A 19,460-nucleotide genomic window follows, 5' to 3' on the forward strand; every position below is an offset into this window, starting at 1 on the left:
GTTTCTCCCTTTACCGCTTCAGGTGACCGGAGTAACGGTTCTGACCGCGGATTGGCTGGAATGATAAAGTAGGTGTGGCGACGGCTGATGATTGACAACGCCGTACATGAAGTTGACCATAGACTAACAACAATCAGCGGGAGAAACTTCCCTGTGTCAGGTTTGCTGCCTGGATAACTTTACCAAGACGGAAACAGGGCATATAAGCGGCTAAATTATCATGTATTTGTGCTAAAGAAAGTTCAAAGAGTATAAAAAAAGGACACAGTAAAATGCTGATGAGAGTGAGTATATGGTGATGGAAGCGCACCTGTTGAGTTTCGTGGAGCGGGTCCGCAGTTTGTCCGACCATGGCAGCAGTGGAGACCAATTCATCTCAACTGAGTTCAGCGTAAGTCCTAAACCTTTATAGTCTACCTCCCTTTAGTTAAATAACCTCGTTGGCAATGCTTCATATTACTTACTTATCACACAATGCTATTATTATGTTTTGGATATTGTCATGTTATGGCTACAGCCAAAATGTCATTACAACAAACTTCTCTTTGTGTAACGTTTTGCTTGAGAAAAAATGTATTCTGTTATTTGTATTGGTCGCCTATGTTGTGTAGCCTTACGGAAATTCTGTGGTGAGATTATGGTTCAGTGATGGTAATACCATCATTTGGGAAATACACAATACACATAGCCTGTGGCATTCCCAGGCAGGCTAGCCTACTTCTAAGAATACCATGTTTTTTGGAAATCATATCAAAAGGACCACCACTGTATCATTGCATTACCATTTTTAGGCATGACACCATGGAAATGACATCACTATTTGAAGTACCTTGTTTAAATACCATGGTATATGATTATGGTAATCTCATTTCCATGGAATATAACCATACTGAATCATCACTATACCGTGGTACCTAGAGTATGTTTTTGCGTAAATATGATCAATTTGTGCACATTTATAACTACATGAACGTGCTTTAGTTTCTAATTTTTTGAGTGAGAATTAGTTTTACCTTTGTGTTAAATATCTTTAGACAGTTTCTTTGCAAATGAGTTGATGACTGCATGCTATAAAAAAAACTGTTCACACAACATTTGCATGAGCAACAGTAAACAGAACTGAAATATTTTACTGCTCATTCCACTTCATTTCAGAATCTTAAACCAGCTGACAGGGAACCTTCTGGAAAGATTCACTCAGTTATGAACAAACGTTCTTCCAGTAATAGAAAGTTCATTTAAAGATATGTGGTCTTTAATAACATTCTCAAAACATTGGCACGCAAAAAAAAAAATATATATATATATATATATATATTCTACATTGTTCATGGAACATCTTTCAAACATTTTTAAACATTGCTACTTTCAGAAGTTCATTCAAAGTGTTTCATAATTGCATTATGTTTGCAAAATGATCAAATGTAACTTTCCCTTAATGTATTCTCTAACGTTCTTATAATCAAGAAAAAAAGTTTTCAAAACGTCTTGGTTTAATGTTTTAAACTTTCAGAGGACATATATAATGTTTGAGACATTTATGTTCTCTGCCAGTGAACTTTAATAATCTGAAATCATAATTATCGTAGACTTAAAGGCATAGTTCACCCAAAAAATAAAAATTCTGTCATCATTTACTCACTCAAGTTGTTGCAAACCTGCATGCATTTCTTTTTTTTCTGTTGAATGTAAAAGATGATATTTAGAACAATATGGAACTACCAAACAGTTGACGGGCACAAATGACTTTCAGTTTCTTCCATGTATGGACTAAAATACTATGGAAGTCAATGGTCAAGTCAATCAACTGTCTGGTTACTGACATTCTTCAAAATATCTTCTTTTGTGTTCAACAGAAGAAAGAAACACACAGTTTTGGAACAACTTGAGGGTGAGTAAATGATGACAGAATTTTTATTTTCGGATGAAGTATCACGTTAACTGTTCGTTATTACAATCTGCTTGTGGTTACAATGAGACCAACGTTTTACAGAAGTGTCTGTTGCTTTTTGACTCCTTTGGCTGCATTAGTAAAAGTAAGAGGGCATTTGTAAGAGCCACAATCTACAGTTCCTCATTAGTTTTCACGGTTTTGAACTACTCAGAAGATAAAGCGCCTGTGGAAAAAAAAACACTCAAGACTTTATTGCTTGTGGTAAAGGGGATATAAGTTGTTTGTGATGCTCTGTGGCTTCTTTTACAGAGACCCAGCCAAGAGCATTGTGTTGAAAATAACCCATGTGAGATGATCTCTTCTGTTTTTAAGAAGTGGAAGTAAAGAGCAGCTTATAGTGGGTGGCTACCTCTATTTACAGACATTCATTACCTGTTTGTTTGTTTGATATGAGTTAGGGGTTTTTCGCTAGCAACTCTTAGGTCCGTATTACACATACTTCAGTTCATATACTGTTGCACATTTTTTCAGCTTGCACATGCTTGGTGACAAGTGTGTTGAAGGATCGTAGCGCTGAACTGAAGCAGCGCACAATGACCACTTGCTGCTTACACACCACATACTTACAGACCGGATATGCGCTGCAAACGGATCATGTGTGAAACAGGAATGCATGAATGGATCAAAAGCATACCTTGAATGCAATTCAAATCCCTTTGCATAAAAAAAGCATCTGCCAAATGAATGAATGTAATGTAAATGTTTAAGTCAATGTTATACTTTCATTATGTAGTAGAAAAATAGCTTTAATTCGGGTTTGATCTGTAATGTTTCAAAACCACATCCACTCTCAAAAAGACCCTTCCATGAAGCAACAGGATGCCACCTTGTGGACAGAAATTGCAACTGTGATGTATATATAAAATAATAATAATAATAATAATAATAATATATTTTTGATCTCATACCTGTGTGTTTCCTCTTTTCTTTTTTCAGTTGATACGACAGAAAAGTGCATCATTGAAAGAGGAATATGGCCTGACCACTGTGGCAGGAGAAATCAAAGAAAATGTGAAGAAAAACCGCTATAGGGATATTCTACCCTGTACGTAGTCTTCTCAGAGGAGGTTTATTTTAATTCTATTAAAGGTTATTAAGGCTTTTTCTAGGTGAAACAGTTTCTTTAATTAAATTCAATGCAATTCACACCATGCCATTGTTATAAGAAATATGTGTTAGCTGATAACATTGTCTGTCCAAAATCAACGTTTTAGGTTAAAAGTTCTGTTAAATTCAATGCAATTCAATTACTCCTGCAGTGAGACTTTAAAAATATATATTTAGCATAATTATAGAATGAAAATGTTGCAAGTGCTTAACAATAAGGCTTTTTGTGCTGGCCCAGTCAGACTAATATTTTCACTGGTCCCTCCACATACTATATTGCATTTAATTTAGCTTTTTTTTTTTCATGACAAAAACAAATATTTATATTTGTTAATATATGTGGGTGCACTCTGTATAATTATTTTATATATATATATATATATATATATAAAGACACACATGCATTTATATTTATATATATATATATTTATATGTAATATAAATTATATATAAATCTATATACATGGAAATGTTTCTTAAATATATACAAGCGTGTGTGTATTTATATATAAAATAATTATACACAGTGCACCCAGGTATATTATGTAAACACAAACTTTTATTTTGGATGCGATTAATCGCGATTAATCGTTTGACAGCCCTAATAATAACTAATAATACATTTTATAGCTTCAATATAACTCATGACACACAAATTCACAAACGTACTTTTACAGAAAAACAATGGCATATATGGTGTTTTTTATTTTTTATTTTATTTACAACCCAATCCAGCTAAGACTAACACTATTTGTGTGTTAGTATATTACATACTTTAATGTCCTATCAGGATTTTCCCATCTGACAGTGAGCTCAGATCTCATCAGCTCTGAAATATATGTGACTCACAGTTCCTCTCAGTGTGACACAAGTTATTTTACATGATTATCTGTCACATCTGTCAAAACATGCCTCCTATAGTTATAGTACTATTTTTTAGCATTGCAGTGCCAAAAGCATGTCATAATATTTCATAAGTGAGTCTCCACAATGTGTTTCCTGATAAATTATTTTGAGTTACTCACACTGATGGAGGGAAAAATATGCAAATTCTTGTTATTTTTCTTTTTTTGTATTCCAGATGATCAGTCCAGAGTCTGTCTAACTCCAACCACATCTGAATATGAGTCTGATTATATTAATGCCAGCTTCATCAAGGTACTTCAGTGTTTTAAAGGGATAGTTCACTTGGAAATTAATTTTTGGTATGTTTTAGCTTACCTCAAGGGCATCCCAGATGTAGGTGTCTTTGTTTCCGCAGTAGTTTCAATTTTGATATTTTTAGGTTAAACTGTTCTTGTCTGTCAGTCATACAATGGAGGTCTATGGTCACCACCTCAAAGAGCATGCACAGAGAAGTCCAAATTAAACACGATTTAATGACTCGCAAATGTAAGTACACAATTGATGGCCTAAGACACGAAACGAGTTGTTTGTGTGAGAAAAAAAGCGCTTGTCGGCGCGGGCGCTTCGGTCTGCACAATCACTAGGATGTGACTCAGGTAAAAATGATATAAATACTGTTCGTTTTCTCGCACAAACCACTCATTTCGTGTCTTAGGCAATCAATGTGTACTTACATTTACGAGTCATTAAATCATGTTTAATTTGGACTTCTATGTGCACACTCTTTGAGGTGGTGACCATAGACCTCCATTATATGACTGACAGACAAGTATACAAATTTAAAATACTGCGGAAACAAAGACACCTACATCTTGCATGCCCTTGAGGTAAGCTAAAACATACCAAAAGTTAATTTCAAAGTGAACTATCCTTTAAAGTTCAACACTTCTTTAATGGAGCACCTTGCACTTTATTTGTGATTGAAAAAAAAAAGATTTAAATTATTATAATTTTCTATATTTTTTTGGCCACTAGGGAGCTGCTAGAAACAAGATGTATATTGCCACCCAAGGCCCTGTGAGCAGCACTGTGGTTGACTTCTGGCGTATGATTTGGCAACACAATGTAAAGGTAATTTCTTTCTATATTTGCGTTATAGTTTCAATGCATAATTGTATTGCTTTTGAACTATTTTCACTTTTTAAAGTCTGGCTGTTCTTTTTTTGTCAGGTCATAATCATGGCTTGTCGTGAGATCGAGATGGGGAAGGTAATCTTAATATTTCCTTTGTTGTTCTGTGTCATATGCCTGTCATTTTCTTGCCATTTACTGTTTTAACAACTGCTGTGTTGTTTAGAAAAAATGTGAAGTCTACTGGGCATCAACCACAGACACATCCACTTTTGGCCCCTTTACTGTCTCAACTGTAAGTGTTTTCTGTGCTTCTCAACAATGAACAATGTGTGTAATTCAACAGTTAGCTCTAAGAGACAGGATATTGATCTTTCACAACAGTTCCTTCTGATGTTATCTCCACGCTTCATGAGAGTTTTGTCAGTTTTTTTGTCTGCAGTTTGATGCAAAGTGTAGTTCATGCAGTTTTAAGGCCCCACTAGATGAAGTTCTCCTGATTTCTGTCATTTTTTGTCTTTAGCTTGAGGAGTTGCGGCCAAATGAGGAAGTCGTTGTTCGGACGTTGGTGGTAAAATATTGTGATGTAAGTGGTGTGTCATTAGTAGATGTAGTAGATGTGGTATAGACCTGATGTAATGGAATTCTATATATATACATACATATATATATATATATATATATATATATATATGTATGTGTGTGTATATATATATATATATATATATGTATATATATATATGAAGAGTTCAGATGCAAAAGCCTCTAAGTGCCATTTGAAATTTTATTCTAAAATGATCATTTTTATCAAGCTTGTATATTTAAGTTCAGTAATTTCACTTACAGTAAATGGCAATGAAGATTACCTATTAATTGTCATTTAAGTGAAATTACTGAACTTAAATATGCAAGCTTGATAAAAATAGTCATTTTAGAAGAAAATTTCAAATGGCATTTAGAGGCTTTTGCATCTGAACTCTTCATATATATATATATATATATATATATATGCAGATGAGAGAGTTGAAATGTTATGGTGAATTGTTCCTTTGAGAGCGTTTCTATTTAAAGAAAATCTGTCAAACCACAAAATTGCAGTGTACTTCATTTTGGGTGTCTTGTAAAAACACTGTTTACTCTGAAGGCCATAACCTTCACTGTGTGTGATGTTTCACATTTTAGCTCATTTAAAACATTGTAATTTGGTGTTTGTAACCATAATGGGTTCATTGGTCAAAACTCGCCATCTTTTTCCACCTAGGAAGCTCGTAAAGTGTTTCATTTCCAGTATACTGCCTGGCCGGACCATGGAATTCCAGACATGCCGGATGGCATTCTGGGTATGATGGAGTTGGCTCGCCAAAAACAGAGCAACCAGACGGACCCTGTAGTGGTCCACTGCAGGTCTGTATCACACACACAGCCGTCTCAGTGTGTTTTTTTCTGTATCTCTGACAAATGACCCATCTGCCCATGAAAATTCATCAGGTCGTGTCCGTCCGTGTTGTTAGGGTGCAGCAGGGGCCGGCCTGTGTTCCTCTGGTTCCATGCATTTTAATGGCACTATTTAAATGAAGTGAGACATGTTAAATATTCAGCACCTGATGTGGCGCTGGAAAAGCCTGTTAACTTCCAGACTTCAGCACAGATTCACTCATTACCCTCTCTCTATATACATGAGAAAGGCTCTGTCCAACAATATGGCCCATAATTCCCCCCGTGACCCTCTGAACCAAGACTCGGGGGAGAATGGATCATATCATACGATGTGGAAATGTGACAGCTTCTCTTGCTTTACAGTGCCGGGTGCGGTAGAACCGGGGTCATTTGTGCTATTGACTATGTCAATGATCTACTACTGACTGAGGTATCAACATCATAACAAATACAAAATGTACATGCTTGAAGGTGAAACATAGACTGTATATATATATATATATATATATATATATATATATATGTAGCAACATAAAAATACAAGAGGATTTGATAGATAGATAGATAGATAGATAGATAGATAGATAGATAGATAGATAGATAGATAGATAGATAGATAGATAGATAGATAGATAGATAGATAGATAGATAGAATGTCATCTTGTCATTTGATCTGACTAAAAAAACATTACATGCATATGCATTATTTTATTTTCAGCAAATACAGGAGGATTTTAATATATTTGACCTGATATTTGAGCTCAGAAAACAGAGACCTTCAGCTGTGCAGACCAAGGTGACATTACAATTTTTATTTATTTTTATTTATTTTTTGCATTGCACAGATAATAGAAAGCATCTACAACCTAATTGAACCTTCTGCCCATTGAAGTAAAATATCCAAGCTTTGATGCTTAAGCTGTGTTTTTATCTAATCCGAGCACATGGATTCAGCCCTCTCTGTCATATTGCACAACAACATGTGTATTTCTGATGACATTTTGTCATGTTTATGTGAATCTCCCCAGGAGCAGTATGGATTTGTCTTTCATACGGTTGCTCAGATGTTTCAGAAGGTCTTGCAGGTGAAAAACAAGAATACAGAGGTAAGACTTAAATATTTCTATTTTGACACGTTTGCATTGAATTGATCAGAAATGACAGTAAAGACATTTATAATGCAATAAAATATTTCTATTTCAAATAAACGCTGTTCTTTTGAACTTTTTATTTATCAAAGAATCCTAAAAAAAGTCAAGATACAAAAATATTGTCATTAATAACATTTATAATAAAAAGAAATGCTTCTTGAGCAGCAAATCAGCATATTAGAATGATTTCTGAAGAAGAAGAAGACTGGTGTAATAATGTTGAAAATTCAGCTTTGTCATCACAGGAATAAATTACATTTTAAAATATATTCAAATAGAAAAAATATTTTTAAGTTGTAATTATATTACTGTTTTTAATTGTATGTATGTTTAATTGTATGTAGCAGAACAGATGTTTGAACGGTAGTGTAGCTAAATCCAATTTAAAGGGATAGTTCACCCAAAAGAAATACATTTCTATCATCATTCACTCACTTGTATGTCGTTTTTACATTATTTAACATTTAGGCCGAATTATTTCTGTACCTGTATACACTACAGTTAAATCTTACTTTATTTGTATATATGTCTATATTTGTAATTGGTGTATTTGATCTTATTTTTAACTCGTGTGTCAACTAGTGGTTAGGCTAGTAGTTTTTTTTTTTCTTTGGTATCGAAGTACTTAAAGTCTGTCATTCCATTTTTACATCACATCTTGTTTTACTTCCTCCAGACCTTGAGCCCTGAGCTTTAAAAAGTCAGTTTAGCAGGAAACACTTCAGTGTAGTGTGCTTCCTCTATGCAAATGCTCAGGCATCCTTCAACAGTTGAACACAGGCGCTCTGTGTAGCTGCTCTCCCACACGGTGTGCGTATTTCACGGTTTTTGTTTGTCTTTTTTCTTCTTTTTATATTGGAAACACAAGACTTCGACCTCTCTGTACATCAATGCGGTTTCACCAAAGGCTTCATTAGGCAGCTTCAACGTACCTTCTAAAACACGGTAAGTTGACAAATGACCCTCATTTCCTAATTTCTAACCTCGTTTGACTGTTTGAGGATGTCTGTGATTAAAATCAGTGGTGGCCACACAGCCAGAGGCCGATTTGAGATTGACAACAGCGCAGTTTTGCTAACTACGTCACCGTGTGTCACACAGGTGGACTCAGCCAAGATGCAAGCTGTTATTGTCGGTTCTGTCTCGCACACCACACTTTTCTTGTTTAACACCTAACTTCATCAGAGTTAATGTGAGTTAATCTCCTGAGTCATCGATGTATAGCTGGATATTTATTTCTTCGCACAGTGGGATTCATGGTGGTGTTTCTGCTTTGCATACAGATGAATATTACATTTGTAATGAATATGAATATTTTGCATGACTGCATACTATTATACGGAGCATTTATTCATTTTTTAAGGTCGATGTGTTCTGTTATTGCAGTTCCCCTTGTGCCAGTAACATATTTCTTAAGATATATTGAATGCAAATGTGACAGTTTGGTCAATATACGTTGCTCTACATGGGATCCCACGATGCACCAATGTATTCAAGACACCCAAAGCAAAATATTTACTGTATAATATAATGCAATCTACATTGTCACAAATACCCACTGACTTGAATATGTAATATCTAATATCTAACTTGGCAATGTAAGTGACCTCATCTCTTCACCATAGTGAGGCTTATATTATGAATAGAGTCTTGCTTTTTAAATGGATGCTTGTCTGTGCAAAACTATTCGCTGTAGCTAGCTGCTAGCAATGGTTGTTACACAGGTCAAAGTTGTGTCTTTTTTTTTCCGTGCCTATTTTATCATTCAACAAGTCAGATCAAAGAATGCCCCTAATAAGTGTACTTAATGGGATGGGAGGCGTGCAAACAAAGATTCAAGAGACCGCAGCCTCTAGCATCAGTCGCTCGAGGCCTGGGGAGTGAGGTTTACTCGCGCAGCTTAAGGCGGGCATACACTGTGAGATGTCTGTGCGATTTCAGCAAGGTACCTACTCACACTCAACGAGTAAATAGCATGCGATGCAAAGCCAAAGTTCAGGATTTATGTGCTCACACTGTACGGTCCGATCGTCGAGCTGCGACTTCACTGCTCACACTATACGTGTAATATCTGCGATAACCCCCTGGATTGCGCCGATAGACGTGTATGTATCCAGAGATATTGTCAAAACAAGCATCTGCTATCCATATCAAGATGATTTAGCATTTTCAGTTTATGCATTTAATTATTATTAGTACTATTGTATTATAATTATTAGGGGAGGCCTATAGGCTAATTTTATTATTAAATTGATCCGCTATTGTAATTAATTTGCCGCGCAATATTTTCACAGCACGTGCTGTGAGGATAATAAAATATTACATAATCTTACTCCTCATTAAAAATTATCTAAAACATTTAGGTCGATTACAATGAATTATAGGCATATAAAATAGCTATTAACAGTCTATAATATGTTCAAACATATCATCAATGAAAATTAAAAACAGGTTTATTTCAAAAACATTGTTTAACAAATTAATAAAAGAGGTGTTACGTCGCAGGTGGCTTGGAAGACGTGGGTAATATCCATTTTGCAACACGAACTGGAGGTAAGCAACAGTAATTTGTAGCTAGTTTGAACTACAGAACTTAAAGCTCTCCCTCTTTTCGTTTTTATTTTAATTTTATTTTTGCTGCAGATGAAATGGTTAAACTTCTGTTTTCGCACAGGTGCAGTGAGGGAAAAAACACTGAGTTTAGGGCAATCGTTTCGTAGCGTTGCTTCAACTGTGCGATATAGTCACGAGGAGCGCCCAAAATTTCTGACATGCCAGAAATTCATCCGACCATCCGATTGTCGATCGTGAGAGGTTAATCGCCTCTCGTTTCTCCCTGTACACTGCACGAACACTGCACGACACTGAAAATCGGTCCGACACGAAAAAGAGTCGCACGAGTCAGAATTCAGCTCAAAACGGACGAAAATCGCACAGTGTATGCCCGCCTTTACACTCGTGACACTCAATCCCCCTAATTCTCACCCCCATCCGGGTCACGGCACAAGTTTAAACCCTTTGGTTCTACTCGCATCGCTCAGAGCGGTATTTGAACCGGCGTTTCTGGTATGGGAGGCGGACATGCTAACAAGGACGCTGAAGACTGCAGCCTCTAGCATCAGTCACTAGTGCGCCTCTTGAGGCCGGGGGAGTGAGGTTTAATCGCACAGCTCTTACTAGCTGGCCTATGTTACTTTTCATTTAATGCCGACTTTAATGTGTACTTGTTTGTCTGTGGTTTCAGAAATCCTCTTCTCAAGCCCAGGCTTTCTCATCCTCTTCCTCAGACCAGGATGAACGACACTTATGCGGTCGTCAACAAGCCAAGACTGCAGCCCCCCAGCTCTGCCACCAATTCGAACACTGTTCATCACTATGACAATGCTAATTCAGAGAAAAGCAATAAGACCCCTGTCTACAGTGCAGTTAAACCTAAAAACAGACCGGGATCACTCCTGCCTCCTCCCACCTCACCGGTTTATGACAGAACAACGACAGCCAATCAGAGAGGAGGACTGCCACCTAAAGTAATGGACCATGACGGTTATGAGCTATTGCCAGGTAAGGGACTACTTGAATGGCTCGTATTTTTATTAAATTAGTCTTTTATTCCATAATTAGTGGTGGCTTTTTTCAATTTTCACCTGACGAATGAAACGATGTGAGTAGCCGTTAAGTAACTACTAAGCAACCCTGAACCAGTATTATTTACATGCTGTTATAGTATTGTTTTGTACTTTTATAATTTTATTTGGCTTTCTTTTTATTTTTAGTAATTTACTAATTTATTTTAGTACTGCAAATTATTAAGTTATTTGCCAATGCAACATTTCTCAATTTGTTTATGTTTTTAATCTAATCTAATATATTTTAATTTCACCTTTATTCAATTAATAATTAAAAAAAAATCTATTAGTACAATAGTTAACTAGACCAACACAGACATTGGTTAGTGCAAACACCCTAGAAACTGCATAGCAACGCCCTGGCAACTATCCACAACACTCAAGGTTTGCACGGGCCAAACACATTTATGCTGAGTATTTAAGTAGACAAAAAAAACTGCAAACTCAGCTGAAGACTAAAAGGAAGATCATTTCAGACAGAGGGAACTTGTTTGTTTTATGAGAGTAAAGTTTGGAAACTTCTGCTTGCAGCTTTCACTGTCCTCTCATGACTCTTCTATTTGAGTTCTTCTCTTTCATGTGATCACCAGGGTATTCAGAGCCCTCTCATTTAGTGTTTATCGGTTTAAAGATCAGTTATTTAAAGCTCATATTTCCATATCTCTCAGGGAATTAAAACGCCTTTTTGTTTCATCTATTAATGAACTTTTAAAGTATCGGCTGAGTCCTAACAGGTGAAGTGTGTAATTTCTGTTCCACAAAACAGAAATAGTCAGCAGCATACAGTGAACACTGAACAGTATTCAAGTAGTAAGCTAGTTTTACTTTTTGAACATAGCCAGTGTTTTCAAGCAGGTTTCATAAACTCTCCCCTGTCTGCCATTGGTCAACCAAACAGATATAGTCCCGCCTTCGAATTCACAGCATTTGCTAAGCCAAAAGGTAACATGTCATATGTTTGTATAGCACCAGTGTTTACATACCAGTTACATATTAACCTACAAATGGCTTACTTTATGCCTAAAAAAATATATACAATTCGTCTTTTTAAAATTGTTTTAGAGGAAAAATAATAATTTGCATTTCATTTTTATTTTTGTAGTAGTAATAGTGGTGGTGGTCTATATATATATATATATATATATATGAATTTGAAAATTTCTTCTTTAATGATCATTTTTATCAAGCTTTTATATTTAAGTTCAGTGATTTTACTTAAATGGCAATAATAATTACCTATTAATTGTTATTTAAGTGAAATTACTGAACTTAAATATACAAGTTTGATAAAAATCATCATTAAAGAAGAAATTTGCAAATGGCATTTAGAGGCTTTTGCATCTGAACTCTTCATATATATATATATATATATATATACTGTTTATCAAGATCAAATAAATAAATGTTACAATGCTTTTATTCATGATTTCTGAATAAACCTTTTGTTTTTGTTTTTCTCAGGGGAGTTGAGGTCCATGAATAGAGATGCACAGGTAAATGATCTGATTGGTATTAAGATTCTGCAGTCATTTATGTTTGGCAAATGGGTCCGTTCAGTTTTCATATTCGCATATTAGATGTCAAATTAAAGTGCTAAGTACATATTAATCTTATATGACTCATTTACATGCAGCTATTGGCCCGTATTTCCTCTCTGCACACTTGTAGATGTGTCAGGTTTCTCCTTTTGTTTGTGTTTCACATTAGACACACATTCAGCCTCTTCCTGTGATATGAGGCTTCTAGCTGAGATCACACTCAAGTTAACAAGCTTTATCAGACACTTACAGGCAGTAAATTTAGTAAAAATAACATGACCGATTGAATATTTCCACTGAATATGATTCTAATGTGTATTTGACTGATGGTCTTTGTAACCCTGACAATCACAGATGACATCTGCAATCAATATAATTACATGTAATTTGTGTTCCTCAGCCACAAGGTCCTCTTTCACGATCTCCAAGTGCAAGTAAGTGCGTTGTTACGTGTTTAATGTACTATGCAAGTTTAAGTTTGTCTGGAAGACATTTACACATTAACAGTATTGTTTATTATTAATGCAATCAAAAGATTTTCAAATCATTTATTCGACCAAAAAATATATAAAATGGGGTGTTGATTTATCCCTTTCTTATAATTATGATACATGATTTATGGTCTATTAACTGAGTCTACATGGACTTTTTGTACTTCTAAAAAAAGTACTTTGCTGCGTCCCAAAATCCCTAAATAGTTTTCGAAATTAGAATTAGCGTATCCCAAATCATAGTACTGCATGTTGCATGATCAAAAAATACAAACACGAATAAAAAGTGTTAAAGGGATACTTTTTTTTTTTTGGAAATAAGCTCATTTTACAACTCCCCCAGAGTTAAACAGTTGAGTTTTACCGTTTTCGAAATCCATTCAGAAGATTTTCTGATATTTAGAAGAATATCAGTAATAAGACAGTTTCTGGTCTCATTGACTTCCATAGTATATTTTTTTCCTACTATGGAAGTCAATGAGACCAGAAACTGTCTGGTTACTGATATTCTTCTGAATATTAAAAAAAAACGGCTGAATGGATTAAAAAACGGTAAAACTCAACTGTTTAACTCTGGGGGAATTGTAAAATGAGCTTATTTCCAAAAAAAAAGTGGAGTATCCCTTTAAAAAAAACAAATATGATACATGTGCGGGTCCGACTGTAGTAGGGAAAGTAGAGAGGTTTAGAAAAGGTTTAGAAAGTAGAAAAGTTTGAGTGATGAGTAATCAGTATCTAACCTGACAAAAACATATTTATTCATTCAACAATTCATATTTATTGTTATCAACATTACATTTCATCTGCAACAACATTGTGAAGTTTTGTTCAGATATGTTTGGTCATTATCTTTTAAATGCATCATTATGCAAATTGCAAATAGGTGAGTCTCCGCATGAAGGACCTACGACTGGCAGATCATCGTACTAGTTACCATATTTCTCTCTCAAAAAGTAGGACATTAAATGAAATTGAATGTGGAGGATTGTAAATGTGACAAGATGATTGACAGGGCAGTTTAAACTGTTATGCACGTAACTAAGCAACAGAGCAGTCCTTTAAAAGTAGTATTATATCTCAAAACATGCTTTTTTTCTGATACACACATACAAGGATGTACTATTTCGGTAACACTTTACAATAAGGTTCATTAGTTAACATTAGTAAATGCATTAACTAACATGAACTAACGATGAGAAATGCATTAGTTACAGTGTTTATTAATCTTTGTTAATGTTAGTTAATACAAATACAGCTGTTCATTGTGCGTTCATGTTAGTTCACAGTCCATTAACTAATGTTAACTAATACAACCTTTAATTTTAATAACGTATTAGTAAATGTTGGAATTAATATTAACTGAGATTAATAAATGCTGAAGAAGTATTGTTCACATATTGTACATGTTAACTAATGTAGTTAACTAATGTTAACTAATGAACCTTATTGTAAAGTGGGTAACACTTTACAATAAGGTTCATTAGTTAACATTAGTTAATGTATTTACTAACTTGCAATAACCATGAGCAATACATTTGTTACGGCATTTGTTAATGTTAGTTCATGAAAATACAGCTGTTCATTGTTTGTTCATGTTAGTTCACGGTGCATTAGCTAATGTTAACAAGATTTTAATCAAGTATTAGTAAATGAGAAAATAACATTAACAAAGATTAACAAATGCTGTATATGTGCTATTCATTATTAGTTCATATTAACTAATGTTAACTAACGAACCTTATTGTAAAGTGTTACCGTAAAGGGTTACCACTATTTCTTCACAAAAGTAGTAGGTGAATTGGGAGCGTTGGTCACACACCGCAGGGCCATTTTAAGATGTACAATTTTGATGTTGAATGACCTCGTGTTATACGTCAACAATCCACTTTTGAATGCGTTCAAATATAGACTATAAAGAGTAAGGTGTGTTGTCGTTTCAGTTCCCCTGAGACTCCTTATCGACCAAATGAGTTTGAAACGCTGTCTAGCAGTAAACAGGAAGAAGTGTTAGATCAGTGTTGGTTTCAATCTAATGCTCTTGAGGTTTGTTTTTAAGTTATTAAACATTGTCAAACATGTTTTTCTCAGCTGGTAGCCAATCTTCTATAGATGATGATTATGAATACGTGTCTAGCGTTGTCAAGGACACCAACAGCTCATTTGCCCCGGCCGGCATGGGTGAGTTACACCATATGCACACTTAATCTTCATTGTGAACATGAGAAGATAAATATTTAGGTTTGGATGTGTTTTTGGACAAACCTGCTAGTTTCTACTTTCTCAATCTTCAAAAACAACCTTACTGTACTCTAAACTTGTTTTTTAGTAAATAAAAATAAATAAATTGCTGTTTTACAATAGGTAAACTGATAGAGGGTGGGCAGTGCACAGCTTTCCAGACCACACACACACACTTACAACCACAAAAATGTGACATCACAGGGTGGTTTCCGGGCCTTTTAAGCAACCGTGTTCATATCTGGGAAATGCAATCATCACTTTTACTGTTGCTCGAAATATAGGGTTAGATGTTTAAATAAACCCCTAATCTTTGTCATTAAAGCAATTGTTCACTCAACAATATGTTTCCAGCCAAAGGTGCAAATGTAACTTGCGTGCAAAATTGGAATATCGCATAAAATATTTGAGAATAAAGCACAGTTTCTATCCATTGTGTTCAAGAGAACAAACGTGCAACCCTACCAGAGGAGCTCAGAAGAGACCAAGATCAACCACACAAACAAAAGTGGCAAAATATATGTAATAAAAATATAAGTTTGCAATCAGGGAGGCTGTTTTGTCCTACATCATAAATGATTTGCATCTCGATAAACACGATAAACATTGAGATGTGTCTGAGAACACAATCATGTGAGACACTTGGAGGTTGTTATACCCAATCATTTTGATGATAGATTTTCAGAATGACCAAACCAACATTTGAGATGCTGATCTGCTGGTTAGTCCAGTGATCAAATCACATCCTCTGTTGAGGCAAAGAGGGATTTCTTCAGTAAATGAGCTTCTATCGTAGTTTTATGTGCATGTCTTCTTATCGGATACATTTTTTTTTAATTTAATTGAGCACATATGTTTCCATGCAGCATTTTTGAATGGTAATGGGCTCTATGCACGGCGGTATTTCCGGTGAAGCATTAGGGATGCTCGATAACTTCCGCCGATCGTAGAGTCCAATGCAATACCGAGAATTTATATTGAATTTTATACTCCATGGTTATACTAAAGAAACGTTAGTCACAAAAACAGATAAAACAGACCCCCCTTGTTGTGTTTATGCTTCTTTTTAAAATTATATTAAATAAATATAACTATATATAAAATTACATCTAAACGTATGTATGTTTCATTTCAAAGACTGGAGGACAGTAAATTTTGAAGACTCTGCCATAATCCCGTTTTCCTCGGTTCTCCTCCGCTTTAATCTCCACAACCGGAAATGGACGAGCATCCTTGCGTCAAATGCGGAATTTATGCGTGCATATAGCCCATACCAGACTCTGCTACTTCACTTTGCTTCGTAGACAGAGTCTGGAATGGCATAATAGAGAAGTGTTTTCTCTCTCGCTAGGGGGCGCTTGTCTGAAGTTGAAAATCATTGGTTGCCCGTAAGCCAATCAGATAAGTTTATTTATGACGTATATTATGCGCCGACACAGCCGCATCGAACCACAGACGTCATGCATCAAACTCAAATCTATGATCGAACTTCCACTGTAAACCTGTTGTAAACACTTGATTATGCGAGCGAAATACCGTAGTGAACATGGCTGTAAACGACTTTTGCAGATTGTTCGAAGTTAATCTATGCATCCACGGTACAATCACGACCTCTAAACTTATTTTGAAACAAAGAAAATATTTGTAGCCAACTCTCAAACTTAGGATTAGATCTTTTAAACACAGCTCTTTGTTCCTCTAGCCTGGTAATACCAGACTCTGCTACTTCACTTTGCTTCGTAGACAGACGTAACTAACGGTAACAATTGATTACATTTTTCCCAAAACCACAACATCACCTCCTTTTAAAAGGTTTATCAAACACTCTTCTTGTTTTTAGCTTCGGTTGGAAAAACCCCGGAATGTCCCGGAATTGCATCCCGTGTCTCGTTTCCCATTCGATTTCTCTAACCTACAATGTAAAACTCGGCGCTTAGCGTCTACGTCACGGCTCTCAGCCCGCCCTCTGTTCGTTGATTGGCCGGCTGTCCGAAGGCCGCTGGAAAACTGAAAGATAGGCTGCTATCTCAGACTGACTACAGGAGCGAAATGAAATTAGCGGAAGTAGGAAGTCGGCTAGATGGAAACATACGGAGCAAAAATTACACTTTGAAAAAAAAATTGGTTCGAAATTAGCTGTGTGAAGATTCTTCAAAACATCTTTGTCAATGAGTCAATGAAGCTGAGTGAACTGCCGACGAATGGAGCTTTCACATTGAATGTAAAACGATTGCGTGCTTTTTGCTAATTCACGGCTGGATGATAGGTGGCGCTAATTAGCTGAAGGCTTAGCAAGTCCTTTCGATGACGTTGTGTTCTTCAGAACCTGTAAAAACCCAACTGACCTAGATTTGATCCTGATCCAAGATCCATTTAAAATATGACTTCATGTTGACCTGTGCTCTGTTGTCTTGTGTTTCTCAGGGCACATGGTGATTTTAAACTTTGTTTGTGTTTTTCTTGCGCTTCAGGTTTCAACTGTCGCATTAAGAAACCCAAAGGCCCACGAGATCCACCGGCCGAATGGAGTCGCGCAGAAAGTTGAGACCGCAACAGGTTTTAGGTTTAAAAAAAGGGAACCTATTGACGCTATTTTTACACTGGGTAATAGAGCATCTATTTATTTCCTTCAGACGTTTTGCTTCTAGTTTTGTTTGTATTACGGTTCTAATTATTGTAGCAATTTATGATCATGTTGTTTAGTTTATTCCTGTATTTGTGTGACAACTTTAAGAAATTGAAAATTTGAGTGCTGATTTTAGAACTCATGTGTGATGCAAAAGGGGTCATTTCATTATTTTATTTTATTTTTATTTAAGTTTTAGTCCACTTTATTCACATTTTTATGTGCCATAGGCCTAGTGGTAATTCGGGCCGGAGCACCGATGGTGTGAAGAGATTGCTGTTTTCTGTTTATGGAATGGTAATATATTCTGACATCAGTAGATTTGTTATTTAGTATGCTGTTTAGTTTCAGTAAATGTTCTTATTGAATGGTTTTCGATATGTTTTCATAGTAATTCAAACCTTTTTATCTCAAGTAATCAAGGGAAATTTTATATTTTTGGCTGGGGTGTCAAACCACACTCCTGCAGAGTTTAGTTCCAATTCCAAACTGCGTTTTTTGCACCCTTGTGCAATAGTACACTTCAGGAAGGAGACACCAATTGTATGGGCGTTTCAAACTAATCAATCCCTTCACGAAAGGCCCTTCCACATGTCCGTTAGCGAAGGGAACATACGACGGTCACTGTAATTCAATCATTTATGGTCATGTGACCCAAGTCCTCACCATTGATTTTAAATCTAGAAATGGCGGGAGAGTTGGATTTAATGTATAAACAGAACGGAGTAATTCAAGTCTTTTGTTTTGTGATGATGCAACACGCTCATTTTCGTCATGCAATTCATATTAAGTTTTAAAAAGGTAAGAAATGTGTTTACCTTATAAATATAAGAGCAGCTTGAGAACACACACACATAAAGCATATTTTAAAAACTTAATCATAAAAGTACATTCGTTTGTATCATATTAACAGCAATAATAAGATATTCCGTTGTTGTGGTAACGTTCCATGTGATGCTAATGAGGAAATGACTTGGTCTTTCATTGCTTTCTTTGCCAAGTGCGTTCTAGACAGTTTCATTATGACACACAAGCACCCTGCTCCCTCCAAAGCCCCCACTTCAAGGGACCTAGTACCCTTCAAAGTGAGTAGGGCATAACGATTGGAATTTGTTTTCAAATAAGCCTGAAGGCCTCGACTAGCTGGATCAGGTCTGCTTAATTCATGTTGAAGCTAAACTCTACAGGACTGTGGCCCTCCAGGAACTGAGTTTCACATCTCTGACAAGTCATCAGCTTGTCTGTCGTTGTTGCGATATGATGCGTTTGTCAGTAGAGGGCAGCGTTGAGGTGTAGTTTCTCTTCATGACACTCC

General features: G+C 35.7%; 1 protein-coding gene across 3 annotated transcripts; it reads left to right on the plus strand.

Annotated features, from left to right (window-relative positions):
* Positions 1-110: 110 nt before the first annotated feature.
* On the plus strand, positions 111-18,518 carry ptpn18 (protein tyrosine phosphatase non-receptor type 18). Of its 3 annotated transcripts, XM_089119831.1 has the most exons (18): positions 236-391; positions 1,857-1,891; positions 2,891-2,999; positions 4,143-4,219; positions 4,943-5,038; positions 5,138-5,176; positions 5,265-5,333; positions 5,562-5,624; positions 6,300-6,442; positions 6,839-6,905; positions 7,194-7,271; positions 7,504-7,581; positions 8,495-8,571; positions 10,871-11,187; positions 12,714-12,745; positions 13,191-13,224; positions 15,370-15,459; positions 17,991-18,518. In XM_089119831.1, the coding sequence occupies exons 5-18, from the start codon at positions 4,961-4,963 to the stop codon at positions 18,062-18,064; spliced, it is 1,239 nt and encodes a 412-aa protein (XP_088975957.1). In that variant the 5' UTR covers positions 236-391; positions 1,857-1,891; positions 2,891-2,999; positions 4,143-4,219; positions 4,943-4,960; the 3' UTR covers positions 18,065-18,518. The 3 variants fall into 3 exon arrangements, 2 of the variants coding, with proteins under 2 accessions (XP_039521447.2, XP_088975957.1); XR_016146550.1 differs by lacking the exon at positions 1,857-1,891 and having other exon boundaries at positions 111-391; positions 13,145-13,224; positions 17,991-18,011; XM_039665513.2 differs by lacking the exon at positions 1,857-1,891 and having other exon boundaries at positions 111-391.
* The last annotated feature ends 942 nt before the right edge of the window (positions 18,519-19,460 follow it).

The sequence above is a fragment of the Pimephales promelas genome, chromosome 14 (genome assembly GCF_988280905.1).
Source record: "Pimephales promelas chromosome 14, fPimPro1.hap1.1, whole genome shotgun sequence".
Taxonomy (NCBI): domain Eukaryota; kingdom Metazoa; phylum Chordata; class Actinopteri; order Cypriniformes; family Leuciscidae; genus Pimephales; species Pimephales promelas.

What these genes read in the sequence shown, in the direction of transcription:
- ptpn18 (XM_039665513.2), top strand. Translation starts at nt 293, where the DNA reads ATGGTGATGGAAGCGCACCTGTTGAGTTTCGTGGAGCGGGTCCGCAGT. An exon ending in TGAAAAACAAGAATACAGAG is followed by an intron (nt 7,582 to 8,494) that starts GTAAGACTTAAA and finishes TGGAAACACAAG; the next exon opens with ACTTCGACCTCTCTGTACAT. An exon ending in CGGTTATGAGCTATTGCCAG is followed by an intron (nt 11,188 to 12,713) that starts GTAAGGGACTAC and finishes TGTTTTTCTCAG; the next exon opens with GGGAGTTGAGGTCCATGAAT.